This window comes from Otolemur garnettii, unplaced genomic scaffold (genome assembly GCF_000181295.1).
Source record: "Otolemur garnettii isolate 467f Iridium unplaced genomic scaffold, OtoGar3 scaffold00011, whole genome shotgun sequence".
Taxonomy (NCBI): Eukaryota; Metazoa; Chordata; class Mammalia; order Primates; family Galagidae; genus Otolemur; species Otolemur garnettii.
This window is the reverse complement of record NW_003852406.1, coordinates 35,027,375-35,040,157: the sequence shown is the minus strand read 5'-3', so window position 1 is coordinate 35,040,157 and position 12,783 is coordinate 35,027,375. Positions and strand designations below refer to the sequence as shown.

General features: G+C 40.7%; 1 protein-coding gene across 1 annotated transcript in view; it reads right to left on the bottom strand.

The window, feature by feature from the left end:
- The window catches only part of HDGFL3 (HDGF like 3), a 66,105-nt gene extending 53,591 nt beyond the window's left edge, over window positions 1–12,514 (bottom strand). The window contains exon 1 of the mRNA XM_003784595.2: window positions 11,863–12,514. Within this exon, the coding sequence (XP_003784643.1) occupies window positions 11,863–11,946 (84 nt within the window). The 5' untranslated portion in view covers window positions 11,947–12,514. The remainder of the gene's footprint in view (window positions 1–11,862) is intronic.
- Window positions 12,515–12,783: the final 269 nt, after the last annotated feature.

The window sequence follows — 12,783 nt, the reverse complement described above, 5'->3', positions numbered from 1 at the left end:
TTAAATTCTACAGAGTCAAAAATAAGGTGTTCTTTGGGTTGGGAGGTTATGGTGATCTGTGGGAGAGGGGAGAGAATGACAGTAAGGCCCAGTTCTTTATGAAGCTTGGCTACCAAGGAAAGCAGAGAGAGCAATGCCTGAAAGAAGAGATTATTTCCAGTTTGAGGAAAAAGAGCTAGTAAAGGAGATAAGGCTTACGTTATGTGAGAAAAAAAGATTTTATTGGGTTATTTCTCTATCCCTAGTACCTACCACAGCACTCTAATTCGTGAAACACAGCAAACATTAAATAATACCTATTGAATGTTGAACGAAAGAAGGAAAAGAATGGGTTCAAACAAGAGGAAGAGGGTCTCAGTAAGAAGGCTAGAAAGGGAAGGGGAAGAAAACTAATGTCTTCTGATCATTTGTTAACCTCCAAGTTCTTTACATTCATAATCCTTGAAAAGATCCTGAAAGGAAAGCATTATTGTCCTCATCTTTACAGATGAGCCCACGGAAGCTAATAAACTACCCCAGGCCATTCACCTCCTAAGGGACAAAGGCAATATATAGAAAAGGCTTCATCTGCCCACTAAGCTTTTGCTTTTTCCACCTTACTGCCTTCCAGGAAAAGGGGCACAAATGCGTTCCACGCTGGAGAAAAGAAAATAAGAGAGGGAGACAACAAGAAAAACAGAGGATTTATAAACAAAGGATAGAAAGCTCCCTCATGTATATAAAGTATGAAGGTAAAATAATTTGCTAAAAATGAGGGGAAAGAAGTTGGAAGAGAATGGTAAAGTATCTAGGAATCTCCAAGAAAGATATACCAGGAGCTGGGGCAAGCACATGGACTGATGAGCACCATTTTGGACCTAGATAAAATTAATCCTGGAGCAGCCCTGTATGCACGTCTATGCTAAAACAGAGAGGGCAGAGTTTAGGGGTTTGTAGGATAAATGTATCCACATATAAAGGAGACACATGAAAGCTGTTAAGCGTTACCATTTGGGGTCTAATGTGGACAAGGAAGGAGTGAAGCCAGGACTGGGGTGGTATACCAAGATAAAATGGAGAGGACCAGGGCAGAGTTTACAATAATAACGAAAAAGCAATTTTAGTGGAGTAAGGGAAGAGTCTGAAATTACCAACATCTCTATTTCACATCAACAAACCTCTCCACTGCCCACTCTTGTTACAGTTGCTCTATTTTTGTCATTTGCTTTTACAACTATATAAAAACAAGGGGCACACTTGTTCTGGGCTACCTGATCCTTTGTAGTTAAATAAATCTTTGTCTCCAAAACTTATTAAAAATGAAAAATAGAGACCACCATATTTCATAATGGTATCAAAAGGCTTTGTCCTTCCTCTGCTACCCAAGCATAGTACAAAATAGGGTCAGTAAACAATAACAGCAATAATAAAAGGCTAAGCTGGAGAACAGCCAGAGTTCTTGGATACCTGACATAACACATCTTATTTCTTTTATTTCAAAATACTTCCATTAGTATAGCTGGGCAATTTTCTAACAGCTAGGGACAAACCATAGCTGTGTGTGTGTATACATATTTTATGTAAGTCAGTGAGTCAGATGTGAGGTATAGTAACTCTTCAGAAGTGTTATCTTTTTCAGAATTTGAAGAATGCCTTCCTATCCTCAATACTAGATTTTCTCTACTGAGATTGCTGTATAGCAAAGAAATCTCTTTGGACACAGAATGTTTAATAAAAGGAAAAAAAACCAGTAAATATGAAACCATTGTAATGTGTTCACCTCACAGCCTTTATATCTCCTTTAGACGGCATCACAAATCCTGCCTTACCCATATGTTTTCTGAATTAACAAAGGCTCCTCTTCTTCAGTCATAGATAGTCTGATACCTCCACTATCTAGTCCCACTAGAAAACCCAGAAAACTAAGAAAATCCCAGATCTTCAGTATTACCCACCAGCGAATACTATGTAGCCAAACACTGTATGTAACTGGGTAGTTAACAAATGTATGGTATCTATCTATCTATCTATCGTCTGTATATTATATCTATCTCTATATTTAGCTTCAAAATAGTCATGGATACTTCTGAAACTTAAAGATTAGAAGAAAAATGAGAATAAAAATGTTTGATCTGCGTACCTAACCTTTTGAGATCAAAAAGAAATACTGGCCTGGATAGTTGAACAATCTAATGCAATATCATTTTAATTTCTTATGTTTATGTGACCTTCATGTAAGACTGTGGCTAAGGCAGAAGAAAAAGCTTAGGACTGTTAGCAAGTCAAGATTTGGTAAAAAAAATTTTCTTGTGTGTGTCTTAGTGTTTTGTGTTGCTATAACCTATGGTTGTGTAATTTATGAAGAAAAGAGGTTTATTTAGCTCATGGTTCTGTGGGCATGAGAAGTCTGATGCCAGCATCTGCTTGGTTTCTGGAGAGAGCCACAAGCTGGGTCAAAACATGTAGAAGGCCTAAGAGGAAGCTGTCATGTTGTGAAAAATGACCAAACTGGAGAAGGAACCTCACTTTGTAACAGCCATTCTTGAAGGAATTAATCTATTCCTGGAGAATTAATCCAGTTTACAGTGAATGAGAACTTGCTGCTACAAGAACAGCACCAAGCTATTCATAAGAGATCTGCCCCCCATGACCCAAACACTTTTCACTAGGCCCCATCTAGGGACAAACCATAGTTGTGTGTGTATGTATATATGTGGGTGTGTATGCCCACATACATGTTCTATGAATGACAATTTTTCTTCCTGTGGGTTATACTAAAAAAAATCTGAAAGCCACTAGACTGCATCAGAATCAATCAGCAGCAATTACTCATTCCCAAGGTCTAAATATTTTTTCAAAATTACTTAATCCTCATGCAGCAGTCCAGCAAAATGTTAATATCTTGTTTTAAAAAAATTGGTCCCATTTTGAAAGTCAAACAGAGGCCTAGAAGGAATTCATTTTCATTTCATTCAACATATGCTAACTCTAAAAAAATTAACTTAGAATTTATAATATTACTCCCTCTGAATATGCGTTTCTTCCAAAATTAAAGATGTCATTAGTACTTAAGTTCTACTTCAATGGCCAAGAAGGAAATAGATATTTAAAGGTATGCATGAGTTTATTTTCTGACATTCCTACCTACATAAAAATTCTTTAATCTTCTGTGAAACTCTCATTTTTATATGTGCTAACCACTGCTGAACCCATCACTTGTAACCACTCTAATCTTAACCATATTTTGCAAATAGAAACTGAGAAGTTACTGCTATGTTATCAAAAATTTTGCGTTCCCATAGCAGCAACCTTGTTGCTACCAAGTGACTCGCCTACACTGACACCTCCACTTCTGGGTAGCGTTACAGACTCTACATTTGGACTCAGAAAATCTGTTCAGAGTATGAATCTCAGTGATCACGGGGAAGAGTAGTTTATTCACAGACCCTTTTTGTGTGTCAACATGGTCCAGTTAATCTTACCCCCTAATTCTGAAGCTCTATGGAACCTCTAGAAAAGGCCCGTCACACTTAGGAATCTGAAGGAGGGGTAACAATGGGAAGTCCTCACAAGTCCTGGACTCTAGAGTCAACTCACAATTATAAAGCCACAAAGAAACTACTGAAAAACACGCCAAGCCACAGAAGCATTTACTGAGACTTGCATTATGTAACTAAGGAGTTTTGTGTTCCTGGAAGTTAATTATTTATCATCTTATTCAGAACTTAATTAGCAAACAGTTCTTTCATGTATATTTTAACATCTGATTCTTAGGAAAAAGAATAAGAATTATCATCCTCTCTATTTTATAAAGATCTTGTAATAAAAAATATGTCCAATCTAACAAAGCAAGACAGTGGTGGAATGAGGTACTTGTCTTATAACTCCTGCTCTAGCTTTCTTTCCCTACATTTCAGGGTTTCCTCAGAAATCTGAAGAATATCATTCTGAAAGCTTGAGCTCACCAGTCATTAGTTTATTTATTTATTTTTACTTCTGTGTGGGTCTCTGTTACCATACAGATGGTTATTTACCAAACTACTTGCAGTAAATTCATATTTACACAAGAAGATATTAATAGAAGAAATCATTTTAATTAGGCTCTAAACTAGCAAAAATCTACACAGGCAAGTAGTCATTTGTAGGATTTAGCTTCTAGGTGCTCTACTGAACCAGTAACTCTCATGTAACTGCCCTACTAGATATTCAAAGTCTATGTGTTCTCTCACATATAAAAGTTTTGGAAACTATATGTAACATGACACCAAGCTATTCATTCATAATTGATTTTTAATGGTTCTCTGCTTTCTCCATATGCATAACTAATGTCTAATTTGCTTATATACTCACTTGTGTCAAAGGTCTTTCAAGAGAAACATAATCTACTACAACAAATATTCTCTGATTTAAGATTGCCAGTTCCACGGATACTTGTGGGTGCCTCATAATGTACAGTGTTCTTACATACTGCTAAATGCTTTTTCAGTCCCTTTACCTAAATGTCACTTTTTTTTATGTCCTTGTGGCATTTTTTTCTTTTTTGAGACAGAGTCTCACTTTGTCACCTCTTGGTAGAGTGTCCTGGCCTTATAGCTCACAGCAATCTCAAACTCTAGCTGGGACTACACGCACCTGCCACACACCTGGCTATTTTTAGAGATGGGGTTGCTCAACCTGGTCTGGAACTCCTGAGCTCAGGGATCCACTCGCCTGGGCCTCCCAGAATACTAGGATTACAGGTATGAGCCACCATGCCTGGCCCCCTTGTAGGCATTCTAAACGGTCTAAGATTATTAACTGGGTGAATTTCTTAAGCTGAGTCTTGGGGATAATATCTACATCATAGTGAAGTTATCATATATATGCATTCAAATTTATAATTAACATATATATATGATTTGATATATATCCTCATATAGGAAATATATATTCAGTCTAACTTGTGATATACAGTCAGTCTAACTTATAACTAAAGACGTTATTAATAACTATTTGTGTTCATTAAACTGATGAGGATACTCTAAAATGTAAATCAGTTACTTTTAATGAATATGTGAGAAAACGTATTCTTTTATTCTGCTAGTGGGTGTGTTAAGATAGTAAAAACTTTTCTGAAAGGTAATTATATATGATTTGATATATAAATCAAGGTAATTTGATAATACAAATCCAAAGTTCTAAAACGTACACATGCCTCTTGATTCAGAAATGTAGTTTATAGAAACTTGTTCTAAAGAAATAACCTAGGAAATGATTTAGCTAAATTAATGTGCCTGAGTCTTGCTTTATAGTTAAAAACTTAAAACCCTAAATGTTTTATGATAGAAAGTGGTGGTTATAATATATAATAAATAGGTCCACATTATAAATTACCAGATAGTTATTACAAATGATGTTACAGAAACCTATTCATTGCCACTGAAAGTCATTTAAGACACAGTGTGAGAAAAGGTTGCAAAACTATATATATATATCACATAAATCATGTACCTACACAGATAGGTGCATATTCATGGTGTTCACAAGTAGGTATATAGATACTAATCTAACATGTACAATGAACATTATTACTTGTGTAATAAAAATTTTTGTTTATAACACGATGTTTCAACCATTCCCTCTTTCACACTGTTGACAACAGTTTAAAAGTTTATAGTATGTGCAAATCATTTTAGGTGTGAGGACCACTATTGACCTTTCAAAGTTCTTTATAGTCAGCATTTCTACTCTACCTGTAGTGAAGAACTAGTTTTGTTTTTCTAAATTTCTCCTTTGTTGCAGACTGACACTTTTATAAAAGATAATAAAAAGGAACTATTAGAAAAATAAAAAGGTACACAAAGTGGGCTTATTTTTTACATTAGATTCAAAAACATAAAGCTATCCTACCAAACTGCTTTAAAGTTTCTAAATTCTTACTTGCAATTTCTATACTTACTTTGTCACAAATAGGTAACAGGCCACAGCCATGCTTCTGGTAACACTGCTTGAAGTAATTCAGAGACCTTTCTGTCATACGCTAATAATCCCACCAAGTGGCCTGGACTCAGATTTACCATCTGAAGATGTTTTCACAATAGAAAACTTTCTCCAATAAGTAAAAATATTTGGGCTCTTTACCTATTATGTTTACTATACTTACTAGCTTTTCTAATGCTAATAGGCATTTTCAAAAAAGTCTTATGTAATTTTAAACCATCAGTCATTTTCTAAAAGAATGAAACAAAATCTTCTATAGTAGAAACTCAACTTCAAAGAATTAATATTTTTCAAATCATGGGGGAACAACAGCCATTAGAGCATTCCAGAGGGAATGTGCCAGGAATACAGATTCATCTGGTTGAAATGAAGTGCTATACAAAGTGAAGCACTGGAAAAGGTACACACTGGTAGTAAGAATTTAAGTTGCTCACCTGCTTTCAGATAAAGCAGAAGAAAATGAGACAATTTGCCAATTCCTTCACAAAGTGAATACAATCCCTAGGGAAAATAATTAATCTGTGCTATTCTACCTGAGGACTGAACCACTGATGGATTTCTTTGGACTAAGGCCAAAGTAATGAAGATTATAAACATCTCACTTTAAAAGAATTAAAAGAGAGATTTAAAAGAATTTAAGTCCCAAAGTGATTCCCTGAAGACATGTGGACTGGTCTCCAGGAATAAAGTCTCACACTCTAGTAGCTTATTGTCAGATGTAAAAAAACCAGAAAGTGCTATGGATCAAAAACTGAGGATTCCCAAGAAATACATATACTAATAAAGGGTATGGAAACAATTTATAATTGTGTTTTTAAAATGCTGCAAATTTAATATGTTGGTAAAAAAACAATGTTGTTTTTCATCTGCTTCTTATGAGATCTGACAGTCCATCTGCCTGTCTTGTTTGTTTACCTGACAAGTTTCTGCAAACATACTACAAATTTATTTATTCATTCTCCTGTTTTGGGGGTTGTTTCCAGAATAAAGTTGATATGTATGAGCACAGTTATACAAGTCTTTTGGTGAACATAAGTACTCATTTCTCTTGGGTGTATGCCTAGAACAGACTGTTAGGTCACAAGGTAGACACGTATTTAATTTTAATAGATCAGTCCAGTTTTCTAAAATGATTGTATCAATTTACTCTCCTAGCAATATTTGAGAGTTTTTGAATTTAAAGAAGTCCTCTGCTTAAAGCATAAGAATTTTGAGACTTTTTGTTTGTATTGTTTTTTCATCTTTTAGAGCAGGGATAAGATAAGCAAAGTGCTCGTGTTTCAGGGGATACACAAGATACAGAAAGAAATAGTAGAGTTTCTATTTTAGTTTCTTACTCTTTTAGCTAAAAAGTAAATTTTAATAATATTTAATGTATAAGTTGACATGAGTACCCTTATTCAGATGGTTAGGCTTAACTATTTTGAGTATACTGGTATTTACTACCATTTGCAAGTGCCTAGCTGAGTAGAATCATGGAATATCTATTTCTAACCAAACTAGCTCTCAAGCAAATGAACAAGTAGCAAAAAAAAAAAAGTCCTCATGACTTTGAGACCAGCCTGAGTAAAAGCAAGACCCCATCTCTACTAAACATAGGATTGCTTGAGCCTAAGAGCTGGAGGTTGCTGTGAGATATGATCCAGGGCACTCTACCCAGGGAAACAGCTTGAGACTCCTGACTCAAAAAAAAAAAAAAAGAGTCCCACACAAAGATAAAAGATAATTACTAATAATATAAGAGCAAGCAAATAACAAGAAAACTACTGAGCTGACATTTCTATTCCAGAATATCTTCTTAGATGATAAAAACTACAGCCATGGCTCGGCGCCTGTGGCTCAAGTAGCTAAGGCGCCAGGCCCACCAAACAACGATAGCTGCAACCAAAAAAAAAAAACAAAAAAACAAACTAGTCAGATCTCGTAAGAAGCAGATGAAAAATATTCCAAAATTTAAGACTTTTAAAAATATGGTCCTACCCTATGACTAGTAATGATATTTTCCCAACAAAAATTTTAAAACATGTATCGGTCATTCCTGTTAGCTTCTTTGCTATGTTTATTTTGTAATGTATAGAGCAGTACATGAATATGTAATTTAAAAAAAATAAATTTGCATATATTAGAAATACATGCTCAATTGTTTTTACTAAAAGGGTACACAATCAAAAGGATTCACACTCTTATTTTAGTATTAATTTAGCTGATCTATAGGCATAGACAAATTTCTCTTTTTAAAGATGTTCACGATTAGGTATATACTCCATGACAAATAGCCAGCTGTGGGCAGCACCTGTGGCTCAGTGAGTAGTGTGCCGGCCCCATATACCAAGGGTGGCGGGTTCAAAGCCAGCCCTGGCCAAACTGCAACAAAAAAATAGCCGGGGGTGTTGTGGCAGGCACCTGTAGTCCTAGCTACTTGGGAGGCTGAGGCGGGAGAATCGCCTAAGCCTAGGAGTTGGAGGTTGCTATGAGCTGTGACTCCACAGCACTCTACTAAGGGCAGTAGAGTGAGACTCTGTCTCAAAAAAAAAAAAGGAAATAGCCAGCTGCTATTTTGTGTTAAAATAACACATCTGGATACTGGGGGAAAAGTAAGGAAGATAGGTATCTACTACTAAAGGCATGAAAAACTTTGCTGGGTATTGGTACTATTCTATGCCTTGGTCAGTATTTGTGTTACAGTTGTGTATACATTTGTCAAACTTTCTGAATGATACAGTCAAGGTAAATGTGTTTCACTCTATATAAATTTTACTTTAAAAGAAAAAAAAAACAGAATCCACAAAAAATATTAACCTCTAGTTAATGGTATGCATGTAGGAGTGTCTAGAAGTAAATTATAGTGGTATCTGCAACTTAATTTAAAATGCATTAAAATAAGATGGACTTCTGTATGAAGTGAGATGTGAGGATACAGGAATAGATATGTGACAAAGCAAGTAGGGTACAATTTAACTGTAGAATCTAGATAGCAGATGCATGGGTATTCAACACACAAGTTCTTTTAGCTTTTCTATATACCTGACATTTTTCATGAAAAATTGTTGGAAGCAATAATAAATCTATTCAAGAACTGAAAGCTGACCAATTTTAAAAAGTGTGATACAGGGGAAAGTTAGAAATTAAAAAAGGAAAAGGGAACATTCAAGCACCATCACTTGGTGCTTTTAGATACTCTGTACTCTGAGTCAAGAATTATTACAGACTAGTAAACTAAACTTAGAAAGATTATAGAACACACACAAGGTAAGAGTGTGAAGGCCAGCCAAGAGCAGAATCCAACTTGTCTAAATTTTTTTTTTTTTTTTTTTTTTAGACAGAGCCTCAAGCTGTCTCCCTGGGTAGAGTGCCGTGGCATTACAGCTCACAGCAACCTCCAACTCCTGGGCTCAAGCGAGTCTCCTGCCTCCGCCTCCCAAGTAGCTGGGACCACAGGCGCCCGCCACAACGCCCGGCTATTTTTTGGTTGCAGCCTTCATTGTTGTTTGGCAGGTCCGGGCTGGGGATTCGAACCCACCACCTTAGGTGTACGTGGCTGGCGCCCTAGCCGGTTGAGCTATAGGTGCCGAGCCAACTTGTCTAAATTTTGAACCCTCTTGATCTGTATTTCTCACAAGAGGTTGCCTAGGACCAAACATCTTCCTTACCGGAGAGACACTGCTTTTCCATGTCTCCATGGACCAGCTCTGACTGTTAGAAAGTTTGTCTTTCCAAGGTGTTCCTTAGGTTTTATTCCTTAGGGCCATAAAGAATCTAATCTCCACATGAGAAGGACTTTTTTCCCAATAGTATAACATTATTATATCATGTACAAAGCTATAATTAGGTATAAAATGGGGGGAAATGCTTCATAGAACTAGAAGGAAAATAAGAGGAGAACATTTGTGAAGCATATAGCACTGTAACCAAGAGTAGGGATTCAATGTCTTTTTCTTACATTTACCTTTCTTTGGAAATTGCAACATGTCACTCACAGTAAAATAATACATCCAAAAAAAGCGAATAGAAAAGATTTTTCTCCTTTTATCTATTTTTGAAATCTAAAAGCCTGATTTTTATTTCCTCATTTTACTTTCCACTTTGCCTTGTTTTGGAATTATAACTTCCAGGAATTTTATAATGCAATTAGAGATACAACTAGGACCACTTCTGTAGCAGTTTCCTGTTTCACATATTACTACAGGTGGCCAACCTGCCAAAGCAACATGTTAATGAAATTAATGAAATTTGATTAATTTTGATTCTCAGAAGATATTTTTCAAGTGTAAGAGTTTAAAAAAAACATTAAGTTACAAGGTAAATGACAGACTGGTGATAGTGGCCTTTAGTTCACTTTTGCCTGTGTATATATATAGTACTCTACCTAAAGCTGTTTATTTCTTACTTGGCAAATATATTCAGGGATTCCCTAAAGGACTCTTAAAGTCACCTATCTTGCCCCTGTAAGCAATATTGTCTTCCTTAAAGACAACCTACAGTTCCAACGTGAAGTTATTTTCACAGCCTAATGGAATGTAAGACTATTTTTTTCTTTTGATACCTGAGGTTGTTAGTGTTGGAAGGGATGGATCCTAGAGATTATTATTTTATAGATGCAGAAATGTATACTCATACAGTTGAAAAGATTAGTCCATAACAGAGCCTGCACTAGACACCATGTCCCCCCATTCCTGGCCTAACATTCTTTCCATTTTACAATCATGTCTACCCAAACACAAAATAAGTGATTATCTCCATCATTACCTCAACTTTACTAAATTTCAGTCTGGCCACCCATAATGGCACTTCCTTTTGTGAATGGGTGTATTTTTTTCCCTTGGTCTATCTATCTTCACTTGACTAAAACACATCTAAGAGCTCGCACTATGTGCTAATTTTTCCCATACCTGTTTCTGTTCCTTAAGGATATCAATGTGGTCTCCAGCATGTCTTGGCCCTCCTTTTCACTTTATTGATTTCAAACAATCATCGACTATTACAAAATTTTTAAGAAAGGATTTATTTTAAAGCAAAAAACACATATGGCAGTGTTGTGTGTCTTCCTCACTCAAAAGGCCTAATAATCATTCGTGCTATGTATGACAAGCAGATGCTTTCCAGAGAAAGGCCCGGCGACAACCGTGCTACGTGGAAAGCGAGAGCTATTGTGAGCTGTGGTGGGAGGCCAAGAACACGGTTTGGGCTTCCACCTAAAACAAACATGGAGGTGGCAAGGCACCGGAGCCGGCTGGACCCACCGGTCCGGGCTAGCCTGCAAGCCCCGGCGAGCTGCTGTCGTTTTAAAAGAACGAGGGACAGCATGGAGGCAGGTACCCCGGGACAATGATAGGGCAGGCAGGGCGCCCGGAACCGCGCGCAAGAAAAACTCAACAAGTCTGGAAGGCGAGGACAGCGATGAATGACTGCCAGGAGGCTCCCGCTGGCCTCTGCGTGACTACTGCCCCTTTCCAGGATTCGCCGCCACCGCCACTCTACGGCTCGCGGACAGCCATTTGCTCCACGCTCCCCTACATGCCCCGACGTTCGCCCGCACCCAAGGTGTCCACCGGCGACCCCAGTGGGAGCCGAAGTCTCCGCCCCAGGCCCGCTGCCCGGCGGCGCTGCTCCGCGGCCACCACCAGCTTTCCGGGAGGAAGGCAGCATCAGGCCCGCGGGGGCTGGGCCCGCCTTCGAAAGTGGGCAGAAGGATGGCCGCCTGGCGGGGTGCGGGCGCGGCCGGGTACCCTCGCCCCCAGCCCCGACCGTGGTCCCTCTGCGCACCGCTGCCCGCGCTCTCGGCCCTCATCGCGGCCGGCGCGAGCCGCGGGCTCGGAGCTGAGGCGATGTGGAAAGGGGGCGGGCGCGCCATCATGAAGGGGAAAATGGTGGGCGGGCGGGCCCGCGCGCGGCCGCTGGACTCACCCGGGCGGGCCAGTGCGGGTAGCCCTTCATCTTGGCGAAGACCAGGTCGCCCGCTTTGTACTCGCGGGGCCGCGGACGCGCCATCCCAGCCGCTCCTCTTCCTGGTCGTCCTTGGTAGCTGCGAAGATGCCGGGAGGCCGCCCCCCTGCGGGCCGACGGACCGCGCCGCGCTCCCCGAGGGCCTCGAGCAGGGCGGACTAGCGGCCGCTCCGACGAGGGGAAGCGGCGAGGCTGCGGCTGAGGCGAGGGATGGGCGGGGGGCGCAGCAGGCCCGGCAAATCACGGCCCGGCAGCGGGGGAGGGGCGCCCCAGGCCGCTCGCTGCTCTCGCGTCCAGCCGCGCCGAGGTCCCCGCCGCCGCCGCCGCGCGTTGCTCACAAGCGCCGCGTCGCCTGCCTCATGCCGCCGCCGCCGGCCTCCCTCCCGGGCTCCCGGGCGCGGCGCGAGCGCCGGGCCTCGCGTCTGCTCCGAATTCTTCCTTGGGCAGCGACCGCAAACACGATCTTATTATTGTTCTCGCGCGCGCTCAGCATCCCCCCCGCCCCGCTCCCCTCCCCTCCGCGCCGGCCGGTTAATTTCTAGGTACACGACCGGCTTTCGCGGAGAAAGCGAGCGCGCCAGCCCGGCTCCTGGGCGGGCGGGCGGGCGGTGGGTGGTGGGTGCGTCCTCCCCCAGCACCGAAGCCCGCGCCGGGCGGGCGGGAGCGCCTACTCCGGACGCCCGCCGCCCGCTCTCTTTTGTTCTTGGCCCAGAGCTGTCGCGGCCCAGCCAATCACCACCCGGCCGCCCCCTTCCCTGCCTGGCCGCGCCACTCTGGGGGCGCTCCGGCTTGCGTCCCCCAGCCCCACGCCCACCTCCCTTTGCCTGGATCCCCGCCCGGCTGCTCCCGGTCGACCACTTCCCGCGGGTGCTCTCTGGTGAG